At 37.1% G+C, this 22960-nt stretch overlaps 1 protein-coding gene and 1 non-coding gene across 2 annotated transcripts; one reads left to right on the top strand and one right to left on the bottom strand.

Annotated features, from left to right (window-relative positions):
• Positions 1 to 5602: 5602 nt before the first annotated feature.
• On the bottom strand, positions 5603 to 5761 carry LOC135671087 (U1 spliceosomal RNA). The gene has a single exon (XR_010512631.1). It is a non-coding gene; the product is annotated as a U1 spliceosomal RNA (small nuclear RNA).
• A 355-nt stretch (positions 5762 to 6116) lies between these two features.
• On the top strand, positions 6117 to 22902 carry LOC103999791 (uncharacterized). Its single transcript, XM_009421649.3, has 2 exons — positions 6117 to 6514; positions 22147 to 22902. The coding sequence occupies exons 1-2, from the start codon at positions 6187 to 6189 to the stop codon at positions 22680 to 22682; spliced, it is 864 nt and encodes a 287-aa protein (XP_009419924.1). The 5' UTR covers positions 6117 to 6186; the 3' UTR covers positions 22683 to 22902.
• The last annotated feature ends 58 nt before the right edge of the window (positions 22903 to 22960 follow it).

Genomic DNA, 22960 nt, shown 5'->3' with positions numbered 1-22960 from the left:
CGATAGTACCGCCCAGACTAGGTGGTAGTACCATTAGTTGTCAGGGGTACAGGTGGTGGTACCACCCAGTACTAGTGGTAGTACTACTAGTATCCCTGAAACCAGGGATGAGACATTTTTTGGCTCCATTTTTGAAGTCATTTAGGGTCTATAAATATCTCACTCTTGTTTGCTTGAGAAAACAAGAAAAGTGAACAAAAACTCTAGTGATTCTGAATTGTAAAGCTTTGAAAAGTGCTAAGTGTCTCCTCCTCTTTAAGTTTTGGGCTTATTCTAATAGATGTGTGAGACTTGTAAATGTTCTCTCCTAAATATGTAAAAAGGAGAAAGAGTTGTAAAGAGGGTAGTTAGTCTCCGTCCATTGAAAAAAGATCATTAGTGAACATCGATGGCCTCGACGGAAGATGAATCGAGAGTGAACATAGGTCGCGATGACCAACCACTATAAACTCGGTGTACACTTTCTTCCTACTTTTCATTGTCATTACTTATTGATTCAATTATCTATTATTCTCACTTGCTTTCTAAGTTTAAATACTTTCTGATACAAGCTTTATCGAATAAAAATTTTAAATCAATGTTTTTACGAAAGCATTAATTCATCCTCTCCTAATGTCGATATGGTCCTACTAATTAGTATTAGAGCCAGGTTTGCTTGTTAGGGTGGAAGTGTAAAATAATTTTTAGCATTGATGCTCTACATATAAGGCATGGGCAATTGTAGCTATAAAAACACTTACCAAGTTTATTTCCTTAGAGGACTTGGATAAGAAGAAATAATATTTGAGAAATTACATAATTAAGTATTCTTGAAGGAAGGAGTCTCTTATTAAATCTCAGATTTTGATGATAAAATTAATTTATTGATGAGTTTATGATCTAATCTGCATTTTAAGAAAAATAATGTAGGATTAACTTTGATAAGAAAAAAGTAAAACGATTAAAACAAGAAGAATCAAACGTTGGGACGGAGTCAGAAATCAGACATCGGGCCAGAAGAATCGGACATTACGCTAAGATCAAATGTTGCGGGAGACAACATGCCGATAGATCGGGAGATACGTTGAAGGTTCGAACGACACGTCGAAAGTTCGTTGGGAGTTCGGATGAACTAACAACATGCCAAACAACTTAAATTTCTTGTCTCATAATTGTTTAAGTCTTAATTATCATAGTTAGGTCTTAAATTGAGTTAGTTTTGGGTATAACCCTATTAACTCAATTAGGGACCCTTTGGGCCTGATCTGGGACTGAGTTGGTCTCATTCAGTGACCTATAGTTAGGTCAAGCGGTGGTACCGCTAGAACGTATCAAGTGTACATTTTTCGAAAGACCCGACGATGGTATCTCCCAGACTGGTGGTAGTATCACTAATACATGGTTTCCCATAAAGTCTAGCGATAGTACCGCCCAGACTAGGTGGTAGTACCATTAGTTGTAAGGGGTACAGGTGGTGGTACCACCCAGTACTAGTGGTAGTACTACTAGTATCCCTGAAACCAGGGATGAGACATTTTTTGGCTCCATTTTTGAAGTCATTTAGGGTCTATAAATATCTCACTCTTTTTTGCTTGAGAAAACAAGAAAAGTGAACAAAAACTCTAGTGATTCTGAATTGTAAAGCTTTGAAAAGTGCTAAGTGTCTCCTCCTCTTTAAGTTTTGGGCTTATTCTAATAGATGTGTGAGACTTATAAATGTTCTCTCCTAAACATGTAAAAAGGAGAAAGAGTTGTAAAGAGGGTAGTTAGTCTCCGTCCATTGAAAGAAGATCATTAGTGAACATCGATGGCCTCGACGGAAGATGAATCGAGAGTGAACATAGGTCGCGATGACCAACCACTATAAACTCGGTGTACACTTTCTTCCTACTTTTCATTGTCATTACTTATTGATTCAATTATCTATTACTCTCACTTGCTTTCTAAGTTTAAATACTTTCCGATACAAGCTTTATCGAATACAAATTTTAAATCAAGGTTTTTACGAAAGCATTAATTCATCCTCTCCTAATGTTGATACGGTCCTACTAATTAGTATTAGAGCCAGGTTTGCTTGTTAGGGTGGAAGTGAAAAATAATTTTTAGCATTGATGCTCTACATATAAGGCATGGGCAATTGTAGCTATAAAAACACTTACCAAGTTTATTTCCTTAGAGGACTTGGATAAGAAGAAATAATATTTGAGAAATTACATAATTAAGTATTCTTGAAGGAAGGAGTCTCTTATTAAATCTCAGATTTTGATGATAAAATTAATTGATTGATGAGTTTATGATCTAATCTGTATTTTAAGAAAAATAATGTATGATTAACTTTGATAAGAAAAAAGTAAAACGATTAAAGCAAAAAGAATCAAACGTTGGGACGGAGTCAGAAATCAGACATCGGGCCGGAAGAATCGGACATTACGCTAAGATCAAATGTTGCGGGAGACAACATGCCGATAGATCGGGAGATACGTTGAAGGTTCGAACGACACGTCGAAAGTTCGTTGGGAGTTCGGATGAACTAACAACATGCCAAACAACTTAAATTTCTTGTCTTATAATTGTTTAAGTCTTAATTATCATAGTTAGGTCTTAAATTGAGTTAGTTTTGGGTATAACCCTATTAACTCAATTAGGGACCCTTTGGGCTTGATCTGGGACTGAGTTGGGCTCATTCAGTGACCTATAGTTAGGTCAAGCGGTGGTACCGCTAGAACGTATCAAGTGTTAATTTTTCGAAAGACCCGACGGTGGTATCGCCCAGACTGGTGGTAGTATCACTAGTACATGGTTTCCCATAAAGTCTAGCGATAGTACCGCCCAGACTAGGTGGTAGTACCATTAGTTGTCAGGGGTACAGGTGGTGGTACCACCCAGTACTAGTGGTGGTACTACTAGTATCCCTGAAACCAGGGATGAGAAATTTTTTGGCTCCATTTTTGAAGTCATTTAGGGTCTATAAATATCTCACTCTTTTTTGCTTGAGAAAACAAGAAAAGTGAACAAAAACTCTAGTGATTCTGAATTGTAAAACTTTGAAAAGTGCTAAGTGTCTCCTCCTCTTTAAGTTTTGGGCTTATTCTAATAGATGTGTGAGACTTGTAAATGTTCTCTCCTAAACATGTAAAAAGGAGAAAGAGTTGTAAAGAGGGTAGTTAGTCTCCGTCCATTGAAAGAAGATCATTAGTGAACATCGATGGCCTCGACGGAAGATGAATCGAGAGTGAACATAGGTCGCGATGACCAACCACTATAAACTCGGTGTATAATTTCTTCCTACTTTTCATTGTCATTACTTATTGATTCAATTATCTATTACTCTCACTTGCTTTCTAAATTTAAATACTTTCCGATACAAGCTTTATCGAATAAAAATTTTAAATCAATGTTTTTACGAAAGCAATAATTCATCCTCTCCTAATGTCGATACGGTCCTACTAATTAGTATTAAAGCCAGGTTTGCTTGTTAGGGTGGAAGTGTAAAATAATTTTTAGCATTGATGCTCTACATATAAGGCATGGGCAATTGTAGCTATAAAAAGACTTACCAAGTTTATTTCCTTAGAGGACTTGGATAAGAAGAAATAATATTTGAGAAATTACATAATTAAGTATTCTTGAAGGAAGGAGTCTCTTATTAAATCTCAGATTTTGATGATAAAATTAATTGATTGATGAGTTTATGATCTAATCTGCATTTTAAGAAAAATAATGTAGGATTAACTTTGATAAGAAAAAAGTAAAACGATTAAAGCAAAAAGAATCAAACGTTGGGACGGAGTTAGAAATCAGACATCGGGCCGGAAGAATCGGACATTACGCTAAGATCAAATGTTGCGGGAGACAACATGCCGATAGATCGGGAGATACGTTGAAGGTTCGAACGACACGTCGAAAGTTCGTTGGGAGTTCGGATGAACTAACAACATGCCAAACAACTTAAATTTCTTGTCTCGTAATTGTTTAAGTCTTAATTATCATAGTTAGGTCTTAAATTGAGTTAGTTTTGGGTGTAACCCTATTAACTCAATTAGGGACCCTTTGGGCCTGATCTGGGACTGAGTTGGGCTCATTCAGTGACCTATAGTTAGGTCAAGCGGTGGTACTGCTAGAACATATCAAGTGTACATTTTTCGAAAGACCCGACGGTGGTATCGCCCAGACTGGTGGTAGTATCACTAGTACATGGTTTCCCATAAAGTCTAGCGATAGTACCGCCCAGACTAGGTGGTAGTACCATTAGTTGTCAGGGGTACAAGTGGTGGTACCACCCAATACTAGTGGTAGTACTACTAGTATCCCTGAAACCAGGGATGAGACATTTTTTGGCTCTATTTTTGAAGTCATTTAGGGTCTATAAATATCTCACTCTTTTTTGCTTGAGAAAACAAGAAAAGTGAACAAAAACTCTAGTGATTCTGAATTGTAAAGCTTTGAAAAGTGCTAAGTGTCTCCTCCTCTTTAAGTTTTGGGCTTATTCTAATAGATGTGTGAGACTTGTAAATGTTCTCTCCTAAACATGTAAAAAGGAGAAAGAGTTGTAAAGAGGGTAGTTAGTCTCCGTCCATTGAAAGAAGATCATTAGTGAACATCGATGGCCTCGACGGAAGATGAATCGAGAGTGAACATAGGTCGCTATGACCAACCACTATAAACTCGGTGTACACTTTCTTCCTACTTTTCATTGTCATTACTTATTGATTCAATTATCTATTATTCTCACTTGCTTTCTAAGTTTAAATACTTTCCGATACAAGCTTTATCGAATAAAAATTTTAAATCAATGTTTTTACGAAAGCATTAATTCATCCTCTCCTAATGTCGATACGGTCCTACTAATTAGTATTAGAGCCAAGTTTCTCTCGATTGATTTAACATCTAAGAGTGACTAAATAGCTTTTGCTGGTAATGTAGAAGGTCACTCTATTATTACTATCATTTAAGGTTTGCTTGTTAGGGTGGAAGTGGAATCGAATGCTTTGGTGCAGCTGTTTCTTGCGGAGCAAACCTCACATGGAAATGGAACTGGACTGCTTCCTTGTTGCCCGTGATATGATCGTCTTCTTTCTTCCACTCCTACAGCAACAAGTCTTGGCAAAGTCTGATCGTAAACGCCAAGCCCGCACTGCAGCTCAGCCTGTACCGACATAAAGAAGCAGAAGCAACGATATGAGTTACAAAAATGGTGGCTCTCAGCGTGGTCCTCACGGTGGCGGCCTTGTTCTCCTTCTTCCACCTGCAGCTATGAAGCCGAGGCCATGAAGGCGAGAGGCGCAGGCAGCGGACAAACCCATGCTGCCACCACTGCACCAACTCCACCCCGCCGCGGTGCAACAGGTCGTGCCGGCGCTGCGTGGGGCTACCGACGCTAATAGTGTTCAAATGGAATTAGAAAATTGAATCAAATCGAAACCACCTAATTAATTATCCTAATTGATTTAAATTAATTAATCAAACCGACCAAATTAATTAATTTTAAATTATAGACTAACTAACTAAATCGAATTAATTAATTTTAAATTAATAAATCCAAATCGATTCCCAGCGAATCCAACTGGTCACATTGACCCAAAAGATGAAGTCGAACGAACACAAAAGTTTGGTATAAACTTGGTAGGGGCCGCGCGTGCGCGTACCCCCCTATCACAAATTATGACGTCCACTCTCCCACTTGGGGAGATGGTAAGCCAATGCTCCTCCAACGTGCAATGGAGGCCATTGGCTTAGGCCATGAGCCTTCTTGATCGCCCATAGACCCCGTCCAGGTAAGTATGTTACAATCGTAGCACGAATCTTCTTTTAAGCATCTCTGCGTTCTCGCCACCCTTAGATTCCTCGATGTGGGACTAAACCCCTCGTGTGAACGAAACGTTGATTAATTGTGATATAGTTAATCGTAAGGTAAGCAATATATGATTACGTCACATTATATGTACACATATGCGATCTTTTCTCTGTTATGCCAACAACAATTATGAAGTATGTCGGGCCACTGGGTCCGATCAGATTAGCCTCATAGTTGGCACGAATGTTGAGGCATAAGAGTGTGGTCCAATTAACTACGATGTTATGGTTAACCAAGTCAAAATTCTCCACCGGTCCGACCCGAGTCGGACTCGAAAACGGCTTAGGGTTGTCCTCAGATGTAACTCACCCTCCGTATGTCGCCGTTGTTCTGAAGGAAGCGGAGAGGGGAAGATGGCGGTGGACATGGGGAAGCTGCGATGGGGGGAGCTGGAGGACGACGCGGAGGACCTGGACTTCCTGCTGCCGCCGCGGGTGGTGGTGGGGCCTGACGAGAACGGGGTGAAGAAGGTGATCGAGTACCGGTTCGACGAGGAGGGGAACAAGGTGCGGGTCACCACCACCACCCGCGTCCGCAAGCTCACCCGCGCCCGCCTCAGCAAGCGCGCCCTCGAGCGCCGATCCTGGCCCAAGTTCGGCGATGCCGCCCACGAGGACGCCGGCGCCCGCCTCACCATGGTCTCCACCGAGGAGATCATCCTCGAGCGCCCTCGCGCCCCCGGTTCGATCCTTTCCCTTCCCTTCCTCCTCGTTACCTTCTTTCTCCTTTTTCTTTCCGGGAGACTCGGTAGTCATCTTTTTAGGGTTTTCTATTAATACTCGATCTAGTCGTTTTCTTCATGGGTACGATCGATCTCGTTTACACTAAATTCTTTCTGAAGAAGAAAAGAACGTCAAAAGGTCATTATTTGTGATTGGTGATGCCAGTTTCTTTTTTCCTTCTCCTATTGCGAAAAAAAAAGAAGGTTTTTTCATGTAGGAAGTTTTCAGTCCTGGATCTATGGCGCAAATCCATTTCTTTAAGGCACTTAGTGGGACTTGGTTGAAGTTGCGTGGCGTAATTTAGGGGATCAATATGGGACCTTGCCTTATCCTTTGTTTTCCTTGATTACTTTTATCTGGATCTGAGTTGAAAAGCCAATTACAATATCTGATTATGTTATGTGAAGCGAATTCGGGCTGCTTCTTGATTCCTTTGTATGTTTCACTTTTAATTTTCTTCATGAAAAGCAGGACAGTATTGTACCATTTCCAATAATTCCGAATACAGGCCTTTAAAGAGAGCCTGAAGTTTCAGTGCAGTTTGGATGACAACTTAGCTAGGTGATGGGTGATATTGGCCTTTACCTTGTAGCATTCGACAAATAATTATAAGGGGCATGTTCTCTAACTTATGGGTTTAAGGATTAAAGGCAAATCAAGTGCCTCACAGGTTCTTTTCTAAGAAGCACAAACACGTGCTTTTGGTTGACGCATCCGGCACGTGTCAAGACACATGGACACATGTGTCAGATACTTGCTTGCTGCACTGCACTCGTGTGGCCCTCAGAGTGCCATATGCTTTACAAGAAAAGAAATCTGGAGATGGTCACAAGAAAACATATATCAATTATATTCAAACATTCTTAAATATTATTTGACGGACTCAACTTTTGTTTTGGATACTTAAATTTTGATAATTTTAATTGTTTTAACCTGTATAATGATATTTATTTGTTCATATTGTTGACTTTATAAAATTTAAATATAAATACTATAAAACTCATGTTAATCAAATATTATATATACATATTAAAAAATACATGTGTTCTCGCTGTGTTCGTGTCCTAATTTTTTTAAAAAATGGCATGTCGTCGTGTCCATGTTGCGTTGTATCTGTGTCCCTGTGTTCATGCTTCTTAGGTTCTTCTTCCTTCTCAATTCTCTGGTGATTGCTCTTTTTATTATTTTAATACAACAAGTCATTCGGGGACATTAAAATGTGTCTGACTTGGCTTTTGTTATATCACTATGATATAATCAATTTTGGTTGTGTCAACCTGATGTGACACAATTTATCTGACTTGGCTTGTTTTGTGGGTGTTATCACGTTTGGAAGAGGGGAAACTGCCTTGAGGGATTGCAGTCACGACCCAATCAAGGAAAAAATTTTCTCACGTTAAAAAAAGGTCCATCTTGTTTTGGTCTTACAATAACAATAACAACAACAACAAAACCATAAGTTTCAACTATTTGGGGTCGATTATATAAATCTTTTACCACCATTGATACTGTAATTTGGTCCATGTTTATAAAAAATGGCATAAGAGTTGCTGCCACAAAAATTAGTCTGTTCATCACAGGCAAGAAGAACATGTAAGAAGGTTGGGTGTTCAGTCTTAGTAAGTTCGAATTGAGATCACACTTGGAGGGGCCTTCTTATATAATGCTTATTCCTTTAGATGTCAAGCTGACATGCCATGTCCAGTACTCGGACTGGTTGGCTTCACGTGTTCAAGAATATTGTTCACATCATTATGTCTCATTTTTAATCTTCTTCATGAGATTTAGTTCTCCATTGTACCATATAATGAGTCCAGATGAAAGCCTTGAAGGGGAGCCTGAAGTTTCAGTTTAGTTTGGGTGACAACTTAGCTATGTATGGGTGATATATTGGCATTTAGCTTGTAGCATCCAACAAATCATTTTAAAGGGCATGTTGTCTAATTTATATGGGTTGAAGGATTAAAGAGAGAAAACAATAGTTTTTTAGGAGGTTCCTCTTACCTCTCAGTCCTCTAGTGATTGCACTTGTTATTGTTTTAATAAAATAAGTCATTCAGGGTAACTAAAACGTGATTAACTTTGTTGTGTTATAGCACCAACTAAGAGGATAAGTGTGAAAAAATGTAACTTAGTCCTAATTTGGGATTCACTAGTGGTTTCTTTTGTTATATTAGTAGCTCATTGGATTAGTGACTCACTATGTTATCATTGTTTTTGTGCTTAATAATTATTTTATGATAATGGTATCTTTTGTTCAAAGATTATTATTGTTATTTTTGTTATTCTATTCAACCTTGCTTTGGACTGTAACTTTACTCTATATTCCTGCTTGTATAATTTATGAGCCTGTATAATTTATGAGTGATCATTTTTGCATCTTGATGTTGATAATGAATAAGGTTGCTATCTTAGGCATATTTCGGTTTGGACCTAAACTTTTCATGGTTTTCCCATATGCTAGATGGGATATGTTTTGTTTTAGATACTTTGTATATGTATTTTTTACGTGCTTTGTGCAACTTTATCTACACTTCCCTCTATTATACCTTCTATCATGTCTTAATTAAATATTTTGAAAAAAGTGTTATTCACTGATATGGAAATGCTTAACTCATTTATTTGGTGGAGTTTAAGTTGTGATGGGAGATAATATTCATCTTGTCGACCATTTTTCTTGATGGTGTCCTCAACACCTAATTTCACAATACACACAACTTGGCAGTTGGCAACAATCTGGATCAATAGATAATGTTAATTTAGTCATGAACATGAATGATATTTATAGAAAATTTTCAGGTTCCTGTGGAAGAAACTGTGTTGCTTAACTACTTTGTATGGAGACTCGGCATTGTCTGGATATCTTATGTTGCTAGCTAGTGATAGGTAGAAGTGTAACTACTTTGTATGGAGACTCAGCACTGTCTGGAGATTTATCTTAGGTTGCTAGCTAGTGATAGGTAAAAGTTTAATTATTCTCTTGAGGTTGGACTATGAAGAATTTTAGGATTATCTCAATATGTACAATTATGTGATTTTATAGATACTGTAGGAAATCGAGGGAAACTTATTAAGATGATGGTGTGACCATGTGAGGGAAATTAAATGAGGACTGAGATAACTAAGTGGGCAATTATTAGTAGTAGACCTAATTTTGGGTGGGAAGGGTTATTTTGAGTAGTCTTAATTTGTTATTGTAACACCATACTCCTAATTCGTATCCTACATGTATGATTGGAATATGATGTCATCTATTCGTTTACTAATGCTATAAAAAATAGTATAGTAGAAAAGTGGACGATTTTGAAAAATGCTAATTTGCCAAACAAAATGACAAGGGTTTCCCTTTTACACATTGGTGTTTGAATTTTGTACATATGTTATAAGCACATAATCTCAAACTACACATGGACTTTTAATCCAAAACTCATGTACATAAAAATGTGCCTAGTCATTGTCTATATCTACTTTGGCATGAGTCCATACCTGTTTATCTCCTTACTCATCTCATGGATGGAGGAATAGTATATTTACTTGCAAAATAGGGTATACAATGAGTGATAACCCAGAAAGTATAAACTTTCAATTTAACATATTAACGTGAGCATGCATTGTGCCATATTTTAAATCTTTTTAAATCAAATGCATTAAACATTTCACAGCAAATGTATCATAGCATGACATATGCCTAATAAGGAGACAAAATTCTCACTTAAAGTGAATCAAAACACATCTATTCAAGAATAATTCATAGTACCTAGCACCAAAGATTGTAATTTCGATCAATACCAGTATATCGAGCCCTGCTTGGTATGGCGTGTACCAAGGTGTACCGACGATACTCCCAAAATCATTAAAAAAACCTTCAAAAATACTTGAAAAATAGAAAAAAAAAGTTAGACTAAAATTTTTAAGTTAGAAATAAATATAAATTTTGTATAATTTTAGCAAAAAGAAATATAAATTAAGAAAGAATAGTATCATATATCTTTTTCGATTACATTGAATTGACCTAATATCGATCAAATTTCGATTAAATCATCATTAAGGTTACTAATCATGGTATTAAAAATCTAATTAAACTTATTATACCATCACAAATATATGATTGACTCCTTAATATGCATGAAATATAAATATTTGACTTATTAAGTGTCTAATTTCAAAAAAAATCAATATTAAACGTATTAATCACAACATTAAAGATCTTAATTATTTCCTAGTTAACATTATTCTATCATCAAAAACATATCAAACAACATATTAGCTATTTTGTTTTAATTTACTTGTAACTCCCAATGTAAAACACATATTTTGCAGGGTCATAATATGTCCAAATTAAAATCCTTTTATTTTAATTTACTTGTAACTACCAATACAAACAATAATTTGTAGCAAAATTTTGGTATAGTATTCTCTGAATTAGACTATATCTAACCGATAAATTCACCTAAATTCCATCATCAATTTGTCAATAATTCAACCTATAATCTATCATATAGTGGTTACCAATTAACGAACTATATAATTCTACGAAATAATTTTGTTTCACTATTATTGTTGACCAAACCATCATAAATTATCATAACATTTTGTAGGAGCTCAGGAGCTATATAAAACTAAAACTAGAATCATTAAGAGGCTAAAGTTCCATTCAAATTCACTACTTGAATGAATTTGAAACTATGTTTAGTAAATGTATACAAAATTTTTAGAATCTTCTATTATGTTCTGCTAAAACTAGGTTGAGACTACTTGAGTTTCTCAGGCTCATCTTGGTGTATAAAGATGATATTCATTCAATTCTAAATCTTATAAAACCCTAAGGGATCTTTTTACGACATATCAAAAGAATATGGTTTAGTCATATTCCTAAGGATGTCAATTTAGCTTAAAAAAAAGGAGATTTTGAGCACATATTGGAACACCCATAACTCTATGCACGAATCTCAGATTAACGCAATACAGAGGCCTTAGATTCATAACAAATTCATATACAACATATTAAAAAATCAGAGATTAAATCAAATTTTAGGTTACTCAAAAGCAGTTAAGAAGTTCAGTCTACAATCTACAAAACTAAAACCCTAGGTTTAAAGGGGGAAGAGTTAGGTTTTCTTACCTCACTCTTTAGGGAGAAGAAGTGGAGAATTAGGGAAAGGTGTTGGGTTGGTAAGGAGGATAAAGACAAAACAAGGGGTGCTCGTTTAAAGCTGCTTAAGAGGTAGCCAAGAGGTCTTGGGTTTAGTCCCCTATGCCTCATCTGAAGTTTCCTTTTTTTTCATTTATTTCTTAACATAATTTTAATGTTAATACATCTTTATATGAGCTTAATTTGGGTTGATAAAAATAAAAGATTTTCACTCTAAGTTTATCCTTCAATCTCATTTATGGAACTCAATATTTCTTAGGGTAACACTCTTCTTTGATTTCTATCTTCACTTAATTATCCATTACTCGATTCATGCATAAGTAACTTGTTATCTTCTACATACATGATGTTTAAACCTCAAGTTTACTTTCTTTAAACATGATTAAACTTATTCAAGCCTTGAGAATCACTTAAGGCTTAGTATAATACAAAAGTATTTTTTAATCATTGTATAGATGATTATTTTCATGACTTAACCTCATACTCAAGTTTGCTAGCCAGCGATTTAATAAGGCGCTCGGGCGCCTAGGCGTTCGGGCAAGGCGAGGCCCGAGTGCCTCGCTTCACTTCTAGGCGGCGCGGTTCAAAGAGGCGCCGCTTGGGCGCTCGCCTGAGCCCAGGCGCTGGGCGCTTCGGGTGAGCGCCTAGGTTAAACCAGGCGACCGAACCAGGATTTTAGGTCTGGTTCGGTCTCCGGTGGTTAGTTGGTTCAATCGAACCAACTAAAACCGATATCAGTTGTCGTTGCCTAACCCTAACCTTGTTCGTTGCCACTGTTGCTCCCGCTCCCGCTGCTCGCCGCTGTCGCTGCTCACTACTACTACCGCTGTCGCCGCTCCCGCTGCTCGCCGCTCCTGCTCCCGCTGCCGCTGCTCGCTATTGTTGCCGCTATCGTCGCTTGCCGCTCCTGCTCCTGTTGCCGCTGCCTCCTTACACTCCCACTCCCGCTGCCGCTGCCTCCATACACTCCCACTCCCGCTCCCGCTGCCTCCTTACACTCTCGCTCCCGCTGCCGCTGCCTCCTTACAATCCCGCTCACGCTGCCGCTTCCTCTTTTCTCAGTCAGCACCCCCTTACACTCTTCCTTCTTCTCCTTCTGTATACTATTAACAGTATATAACAGTATACTGTTTTAAATATAATTATTTAAAATTTTAAATAATTATATTATATATTTTTATATTTTAGCACCTCGCTTTGCTCGGGCGAGCGCCTCGGCAAGGGCCTAGCGCCTTGGGCGTTTTTGGACCTTAGCGCCTTTTGGCGCCTAGCGCTTTTTAAATCACTGTTGCTAGCACAAATAGGTTTGTCACATTGGACTATATTTTTTCGCTGCAAAACATACTTAAAATAGACATCAATGCTTATATATACTTTAAATAGTATTTGGAAGAACTTTGTGCATGACATTCTTGAATGCATGTATGTCAATTATAAATACCAATAACATGAGCATGTCATATGTCATGATTTTTAACCATAGACATCATAAAAATATATTTTTAAGTAATGATAGCATATGTATTTTATTTGTGCTTCCATTGGCATGTTAGGTGTGTTGTATGTGTGAGAATTTAGGTACTACAACTTATCAAAAAAAAAAAAGAATTTAGGTACTACAATTCTTCCATCGTAATAAAAATTGTCTTTGAAATTTCCTACTTGAGTAGCTTTGGACATTTCTTACTTTTGTTTTTTCCTCTTTGAGTTGTTTCTTTCATTTTATGATTCCTCCATAGCACTTTGACTAATGAAATCTTCTTATTTGTGAAGTTGTCTCCATATCAAAAATTTATATAGCATATTCCATGTATGTCAAATTTTCGCCCAATTCTATTGGCTCTTCTTCTACGACATGAGAAGGATTTGAAATATATTTCCTTAACATTGATACATAGAATACATTATGCACATTTACTAATGTAGGAGGTAAGGCCAAATCATTAACTTCATCAGGAATTTTATATGGTCCTACATATCGACGACTTAGTTTACCTTACTTTCTAAACCTTACAGCTCCTTTTATTAATGCCACCCTTAGAAATACCTTGTCTCCTATCTCAAATTTTAAAGAGCTCTTCACAATATCTATATGACATTTCTGCCTACGTTGTGTCATTTTCATCTTTTAGCAAATCTTTCTACTACTTTTTTTGTTTCTTTAATCAAATCCGGATCTATATATTTTCTTTCATCCATCTTAACCCACCCAATGAATAAGTGATTTGGATTTCTTGTCGCATGATGGTGCCGTCTCAATTGTTCTTTGATGACTATTATTTATAGGCAAAACGTGTCAATGGTAAATATTTGCTCTATGATTTTTTAAAGTTTAAAACACATGCCCTTAGCATATCCTTTAATATTTGAATGATTCTTTCAGATTGATCATCTCTTTGAGGATGAAAAATAATGTCAAAAGCTAACTTTGCTCTCATTGCCTTATAAAGACTCCTCTAAAATCCTAATGTGAATCTTGAGTATTTATCTGACATAATAGCCCAACGTTCATCATATCTCTTACTAGTTTAGACAAACCTATGATAAAATTTATGTTGATCTCTTCCCATGTCCATTGGGGTATTACTACCTGGTGGTTCTTGATGTTCTATTTTTAATTGTTGGCATACGAGACACTTCTCAACAAATTAGACCATATACTTCTTCATTCTTGGTCACCAGTAGTATTATTTCAAATCCCTGTACACTTTTGCTATTTTAGGGTGCACTAAGTATAAAGCTGAGTGTACCTCTATTAAGATTTTGTGTTTTATGCCACTTTCTTTTGGTACACACAATTTATACTAAAATCTGATTACTCCCTTTGAAAATCATTTTTTTTGGCCTTAATCTCAGACCTTAATTGGTTCAAGCAAGGACCATTAACTTGTAGCGCCTTAATTTTCTCTAATAGTGTTGGTTGCAATGACAAAGTTGCTAGTCTCCCAATTAAACATTTAATGATCATATCTGTTTCAAATTTCTACATGTCTATTTGGAGAGGCTTTTAAACTATTGATAAAGTAGATAGGTTGGTTGACTTTCTACTTAAAACATCAGCAATTACATTTACTTTCTTAGGATGTTAATTAATCATATAATCATAATCTTTTGTTGATTCCAGCCATCACTTTTGCCTAATGTTCAACTTCTTTTAAGGAAGTATTTCAAATTTTTGTGATCATTATAGAATTCACATTTCTATCTCATACGAATGATGCCACCAAATCTCTAGGGTAAATACCACCATTGTCAATTTCAAATCATGAGTCAAATAATTTGTAACACCCTACTCTTGGTCCCATCCATGCCCTACATGTATGACTAAAGTAGGATGTTACTTTTTAATTCTTTTACTACTATCAATAGGAGTGTAGCAGAAGAGTAGGCAATTTTAAAAGTAAAACATGTTAATTTACTAAACAAAATGACAGAGTTCTCCCTGTACACAGTGATTTTGACACTTTGTCACAAATTTAGCTAGAATTGCCTAAGTCATGAGGCGCCCTTGTAGTAAAGTCACGGACTTAGCTAGGGTTGCCTAAGTCGTGAAGCACTCTTGCGGCAACTTCTCGGACTTAGCTGGTATTGCCTAAGTCATGATGCGCCCTTGTGATATATGCGTCCGCAAAAGGTTAGCCTAGTTGCAACCTCGTATAGGTCCCGAAGGATCTGTAAAATAGCAAGTTGATTAGTTTGAAAACGAGCGGCGAACAAGTCCCGATGTTTCGCGAAGAGGGAAGCTTTATAAGCAATTCAGTGAGCACCTTGAGTGCAAGAGAGAAAAGAGATGAAGGAGAAAACAAGGACTTTAGAAGGTTGAACGAACAATTGTAAGTCTGTAAACAACTGCTCACTTGGTGTCGGGCACAAAGGCAAGTTCCCGTTAAGTTAACATGCAAACTTGTGAAGATTGTTCAACGCCCGACCCAGCGAACACTGATGCAAGCAGAGTCCCATCATCAAATTCTTGACCCAAATCGCAGTAACGGAAAATATTAGTTGCAAGAAGAAGGGGATCAAATCCAAGGTAGAGAAAGAAGACCTAGATCGAGGAGAGATCACTATGGTGGCGTCGGAAGGAGCCCCATCGATCGATTGTAGGGTGTGGAGATGCTGCCGCACCACAACGACGAGGAGAAGTGGCTGGCGGGGGACATCGTCGACATTTAGCACAACGCCTTAGTTGGAACCCAATCCTGTTCTGATGCCTTAATTGCTAAACGTAACCTTCACCATTCGCCCAACATTGTTTTGCTTCTCGTTTGACCCCGATCTCCTATCCTGTGTTAGGATTCCAATGACTTGAAGGATACGCTCAGGTACTTGGTGCAGATGCTATCGGAGCTACGGACCTCTATGCTCTCTCTGCATAAATACTACGAGCTCCGTGAGTTAGGATATCTGTTTGATCTTGCTTGTAGTGAATGTTGCTTATGTAGAAGTTGAATCTTAATGTGTTTCTTTTTCAGGGACTAGGAAGATATGCGAGCAAGGGTTTTCAGTTATTTTAGGTGTACCGCCCGGTATGCCTTGGCATACACCTCAGTACATACCGTACCGAGTAAGGCTCGGTACGTTGGTGCAGATCGAAATTGTGAACCTTGACAAGGAAACAAATCAAGAAAATTCACTTATTAAAACCAAGGTTTGACATACTGGTCCGAGCTGGTGTGTCGATCAACGGCACATGTGTTGCTTTGTACTGGTGTATCGACACAGTACGTCGATGCGTACCGTGTTTGGACGAGGAAGAAAAAGAGGTTGAAGAGGAAGGTTTGTTACAGGAACGGAAGACGAAGGAGGAGAGAGGAAGAAGAAGAAAGAAAAGGAGAAGTGCAACGATACTTGGGAAGTAGCGACAGTAGTGATAGTGTCGAAGGGAAGCAACGATATCACAACGACGAAGAGGCAGTGTCGTTGCAGTGGCAAGCAGCAAAGAGGCGGTGCCGCTACAACATCGTTACGGCGAAGTGGCGAAGAGGCAGCTTACAGCTTCGTAGTTAAGAAGAGCCCTAATTTGCTTTTTTTAGTGCTGAAATGGATTGGGGTCCATCACTTTTTTATTTTTTTATAATTTTAATTCGGATCGCTCGAAACAGGGTGGTTTGTGTATTGGTACGTACCACCCAAACTACATCGTTTTGGGCAATACGACAATCCCTGATTAAAACTTACCGGATGATCGAGCAGTGTCCATGCTTTTACAGATATAGACAGTCCACATGGCTCATGACCACAGCTCCGATACCACAACATGTAGCACCATATTTCTACTTTCATTTATATCCTATATGCATGACTGTAATAGGATACTACCTTTTCATTTACTAATGTTATAAAAAATAATATAGCCAAAAAAAGGATAATTTTGAAATATGTTAATTTGCTAAACAAAATGACAAGGTTTCCTTATACATATTGGTGTTTGACACCTGTACATACGTTATAAACACAATCTTAAACCACACATGCATTTTCAATCCAAAACTCATGTACATAAAAATGTGCCTATAGGTCGCCATCTATACTTGCTTTGATATGGGCCCGTACTTGCTCACCTCCTTATGTATCTTATGGATGGATTAACAGTATCCTTACTTGCAAAACAAGATCTATAATTAGTGATAACTCAGGAAGTATAAACTTTCAATTTAACATATTAAGATGAGCATGCATTGTGTTATATTTTCAACATTTCAAAATCAAATGTATTAAACATATCACGACAGATGCTTCACAACATGATAGATTCCTAATAAGGAGATAAAATTCTGATTTAATACACATATTCAAGGATAATTCATAGTACCTGCAATAGAAATTATAATATATTCATGAACTTTATTACATATTTCATAATATATATGTGCACTCTTATACCGCACGTCATAATGCATATATGTACTCCCACACCGCACATCATAACATATATGTACACTCGCATACCACATGTCATAGCATATACGTGCACTCTCATATCACATGTCATAACATATACGCGCACTCCCATACTGCATGTTATAATATCTACGTACACTTTCACATTATACATTATAATATATATGAGCATTCCCACATTGCACGTTATAATATATACATGCATATTATTTTTTTTCATTGCAATTCATATATTTTCATGCTTATGCAATGCACACATTAATATTGAGTTTAGACCTAGCTTATGACCATCTTGTCATTCAAAACATGTTTTTAAATATACATTACGCTCATGATCATCTTATCTTTTAAAATATACTTTCAAACATAAATTAAAAACATGTCAATCTTATTATTCAAAACATGCTTTCAAAATACATTTTGAGTTCACATTACACACACACACACACACACACACACACACACACACACACATATATATATATATATATATATATATAAAATCATTATTTTGTAGTAAATTAAGCTTATACTTTATTTGCCTTAAAATGAAGTTTTCGTGATAAGGCCATGATCCTCATTGGTTGGGTGTGCTAGGGAGCTGAAAACATATCAAATTTAGAACATAGGGTCATGATACGTCTAAATTAAAATCCTTTCATTTTAATTCACTTATAACCAAGGTTTGTAATTTTGTACCTTATCGAAGTATCGAGCTCAGCTCGGTACGGTACGAGTATACCGAGAGTATATTGCTCGATATATATATATATATATATATATATATATATATATATATATATATATATATATATATATATATAGTGACATCGTCTCGTTTCTTCTCCCCACAAACCTCGCGAAGCTTCTTCTCCCTATGCGGATGAGGAGAAGTTGCAGACGATGCCGAGGCCTCGTTGCCTCAGATGAGGAGGCGACATTTCATTTGCGGCGTCCGGTGAGGGAGGGCGGCGACGGATCGGGATTGTCGAGGGAGAGTGACATCGGATCTCTAGGTTCTCCCTCTTCTTCCTTCTCCCTCGGCTAATACCGCCCAGTAGCGGGCGGTGACGATCGAAATCGACCATCACCGACTGATTTCGCGTGGTAATGGGGCGGAAACAGCCCCAATCGACGGTATCGCCCGGTAGCAGGTGATCCGCGTACCGATTTGCTGGCGGACCGGTACGTATTGCCCGGTACGGGCGGTATCATTTGAAATTAAAAATATAGCTTATAACTCCCAATGCAAATTAATTTTGGTATAATGTTCTCTGAATTATACTATATCTAACTTATAAATTCATCTAAATTCCATTATCAGTTTGCCAACTATTCAACTTATAATCCATCATATGGTGATTACCAATTAACCAACTACACAATGCTACAAAGTAATCTTATTTCACTATTTTTGTTAACCAAACTATCATAGATTATTATAAAATTTTGTAGGAGCACAGGAGACATATAAAACTAAATGTATATAAAATTTCATCTAAAAACAGAATCATTAGGAGACTAAAGTACCCTCCAAATTCAACTATCATTTTTTATTCTGTTCTATTGAAATTCGGTTAAGACTGCCTGAGTTTCTAAGGCTAATATCTTGGGGTACAAAAATGATATTCACTTAATTTCAAATCCTACAAAACACTAGGGATCCTTTTATGACATATCAAAAGAGCAAGATTTAATTATATCCCTATGGGTGTTAATTTGGCTTGAACAGAATCCCTTCACGAAAAACAAGGATTGTAAACACCCATAACACGATATACCAATATCATATTAAGACAATATCAGAGGCCTTAGAAACATAATTAATTCATATACAACATATCTAAAAATCAAACATTAAATCAAATTTTAGGTTACACAAAAGCAACTTAAAGACAATATGCTAAACTAAAACCCTAGATATAGAGGGGGAAGAGTCAGGTTTTTTTATCTTAATCTTCCTTACAGTCAGGGTTCTTGAGCTTCAATGAAGAAAGGATTGAGCAACTGAGGGAGAAAGTGAAAAATTAGGGGAAGGGGTTGGGCTGGTAAGGAGGATAAGACCAAAACTAGATCTGCTTAAGAGGAAGCTAAGGAGTCTTGCGTTCAATCCCATATGCCTCATCTGCAGTTTTTTTTTTCTTTTCTTTTCCTGGCATCATTTGAATGTTAATACAACTTAATATGAGTTTAGTTTGGGTTGATAAAAATAAAGGGTTTTCACTTTATGTTTATTCTTCAATCTCACTCATGGATCTTAGCAGTTTTTAGGGGAACACTTTTTTATTTTTATCTCCGCATAATTATCCATTACTCCATGCATGCATAAGTAACTTATTATCTTCTATATATATGATGTTTAAATCTCAAGCTTACTTTTTTTAAAATATGATCAAACTCATTCAAACCTTGAGAATCACTTAAGGCTTAGTACAATGCAACGGTCTCTTCGAATCACCGTGTGCATTCTTATTTTCATGACTTAACTTTATACTAAGTCCGCTAGTATAATTAAATTTGTCGAGTCAGAGGATCATACCTTTTCGCTATAAAACATACTTATAGTCATCAATGCTTATATATATTTCAAAAAATATTTGGAAGAACTTTGTGCATCATATTGTTGAAAGCATGTACATCAAATATAAAAACTGATAGCATAAGCCTGTCATATATCATACTTCTTAAGCATAGACATTTAAATATATTTTTAAGTAATGATAATATATGTATTTTATTTGTGCTTCTATTAACATGCTAGGTGTGTTGTAGTGTGAGAACTTGGGCACTACAATGATGGTGTCCAGGAGTTTGAAGAGAAGATACATATGGGTCAGCGAAAGCAAAATTTTCGTGTTGATGGAGATTGAGGCATTGTTACTAAGAAATCAGTTCCCACTCGAGCTGGCATTCTCATGAAACTGAATTGGGAAACTTCTGCTGTTAGGTTTATAAGTTTGTGGGATCGATCAACCCAATGGAAACAGATAACTAAAAGAAAAAAGGTTAAGGATGGTCATGGAAAGGGAACAGGAAGGGAGGATGTAATGGCAATGTGGCTACCCATTTGACCACTGATGATTGCATTCTACTTCCCGAGCAATCCTATTTGAGAGGAAGTCTTAGTTTGAGAGAAAGATTAAACAAGGGATTCTTGTATTTACACTTGGATCTCCTTTCTAACCTTGTTACACTGAAACTAGAGAAAACTCCCACTATTAATCTTACTTCGTGTTGTTAGTCTATACTAAGATAAAAGCTTCCACATCAGATTCTTCTGTTAGGTTATTTGTTTTTTATCCATAGGAGTACCTGAACTATTTCATAATTTACCTTTTTCCTGATTTCTGCTTTAGTACGTTTTGAAACCCATTTCTAACACTAGCAACTATCCGCTGAAGAGAAAGGAATGATGCATCTTATGCCTGTAAAGGTTGGACGTATAGGTATGAATCAATGATTTTATGGATTTTTCAAAAAGCATTGGATCTGGAGGCAAAAACAAATCTAAGTAGGCATTTGCATCACATTATATTAATGTCAAGAAGGATGATTAAACAAAAACATAGACAAATTATCTTTAGAAAGTTGTTAGTACTGTGAGATGCATAGATCGACGTTGTTTCTAGTCCTGTTGACTTTGATGATGTGACTTCTTCCTTAGGTGATTAAGGATAAACCTGAGATACATAATGTTTCAAAAGTTGATAAGTATGGTTATGATAAATTCACTTGATTACTAGTCTTGTTGATTTTTCTTGATAAGACTTGGTGACTTCAGTGATAGAGGGCAGACAGGAGAGATCATGTCAAGGAAGTTTAAAATTATTTTGATGATGAGCCATTTTATCCTCGGTTAGTCATGATTCAGCGCAAGGAGTCTCAATAGAACCAGAACAATGCAGTTCTGTTTGGAGAACCACTTAATATAATTGATAGTTTTGAGGTTTAGCATACGTTTAGCTGATTTTTGGATGCTGTCGGAGGGTTAATGATACTGACAGTGACACTATTGGTGCACGGAATATTTTTGGAAGAAAATGTATGACTTAGGTGTGTATTTGTAGTGGAGTGATGAAGTTGGCACTTTGCTCAATCAGATGCAGCATCGTGTCATTGATTCTTGATAAATGTGTGATAATAAGGACCATATATTTGTTCTGATTTAGCCTTTGTTTGAGGGGGATACTGTTCATATGTCAACTGGGGATTGTGCATGTGAAGTTGTGTGGGTGTCTTGCTATCATGTATGATCTCCATCTCTATTATGATTAGTTAAAGTTGGTTCATATATCATCGTGCTGTTCTTAGCTATAGAAAAAGTCATTTGTTCATGTTCAATCTTTTGTGGATTTTTTAGGCCAATGCTATATAAGACATCATAAGCTTCACAGTTATGACATGAATTCAACATCACAATAAACAAATGAGACAGGACCTGTATTTTTACTCAAATTTAAATTTAGACTATCATGCATGCTTTCCTTACAATTATCTCTCTTTTTTCTTGTTGTCCATCGACATCCACCTTTTAACAGGTAGCAAAGCCGAAGAGCCAAAGGTCGCTGGAGATCCATTAGCTGCCATGGGCAAAGCTGGTGCCGTCCTTATGGTGTGCAGGACCTGTGGCAAGAAGGGTGACCACTGGACATCGAAGTGTCCTTACAAGGATCTCGCACCGCCAACGGACAGCTTCATCGACAAGCCCCCAGGTGCTGAGACCGTTGCGTCGCAATCTGGCACTGGCAAGGGTGCGTATGTGCCGCCCAGCATGAGAGCGGGTGCGGAGAGGAGTGGGACGGAGATGAGGCGTCGGAATGATGAGAACTCCGTGCGTGTCACCAATCTTTCGGAGGACACCCGTGAGCCGGACCTGATGGAACTCTTCCGGACCTTTGGCCCTGTCACTCGTGTGTATGTTGCTGTAGATCAGAAGACTGGAGTCAGTCGAGGTTTTGGTTTCGTCAACTTCGTCAACAGGGAAGACGCAGAGCGAGCCATCAACAAGCTTAATGGCTATGGCTATGACAACCTCATTCTGCGAGTCGAGTGGGCGACACCAAGGCCCAATTGAGTCTCTTCTGGCTTCAAGCTGTTCAGATGAGGAACCTTTTCTTTCTGCTGCTTTTTGTTTTGTCCGTAAACTTGATATTGAGATTTGCACATTTTGCATGATGCTAAATTGTTTCTAAGAACGCAGCATATTGGTTCGGATAATGCTTGCACTACTGTTATTATTATTAACATTATTATCTGCCTTGAGTGTGGAAAATGAAAATTATATTGTTGTTTTAGTCTTATAATATTTAATTCCCACTAAAAAAATATCTTCTTAATGCTCAAAATTAAAAT

This window comes from Musa acuminata, unplaced genomic scaffold (genome assembly GCF_036884655.1).
Source record: "Musa acuminata AAA Group cultivar baxijiao unplaced genomic scaffold, Cavendish_Baxijiao_AAA HiC_scaffold_1137, whole genome shotgun sequence".
Classification (NCBI taxonomy): Eukaryota; Viridiplantae; Streptophyta; class Magnoliopsida; order Zingiberales; family Musaceae; genus Musa; species Musa acuminata.
This window is presented reverse-complemented; position numbering and strand designations above follow the sequence as displayed.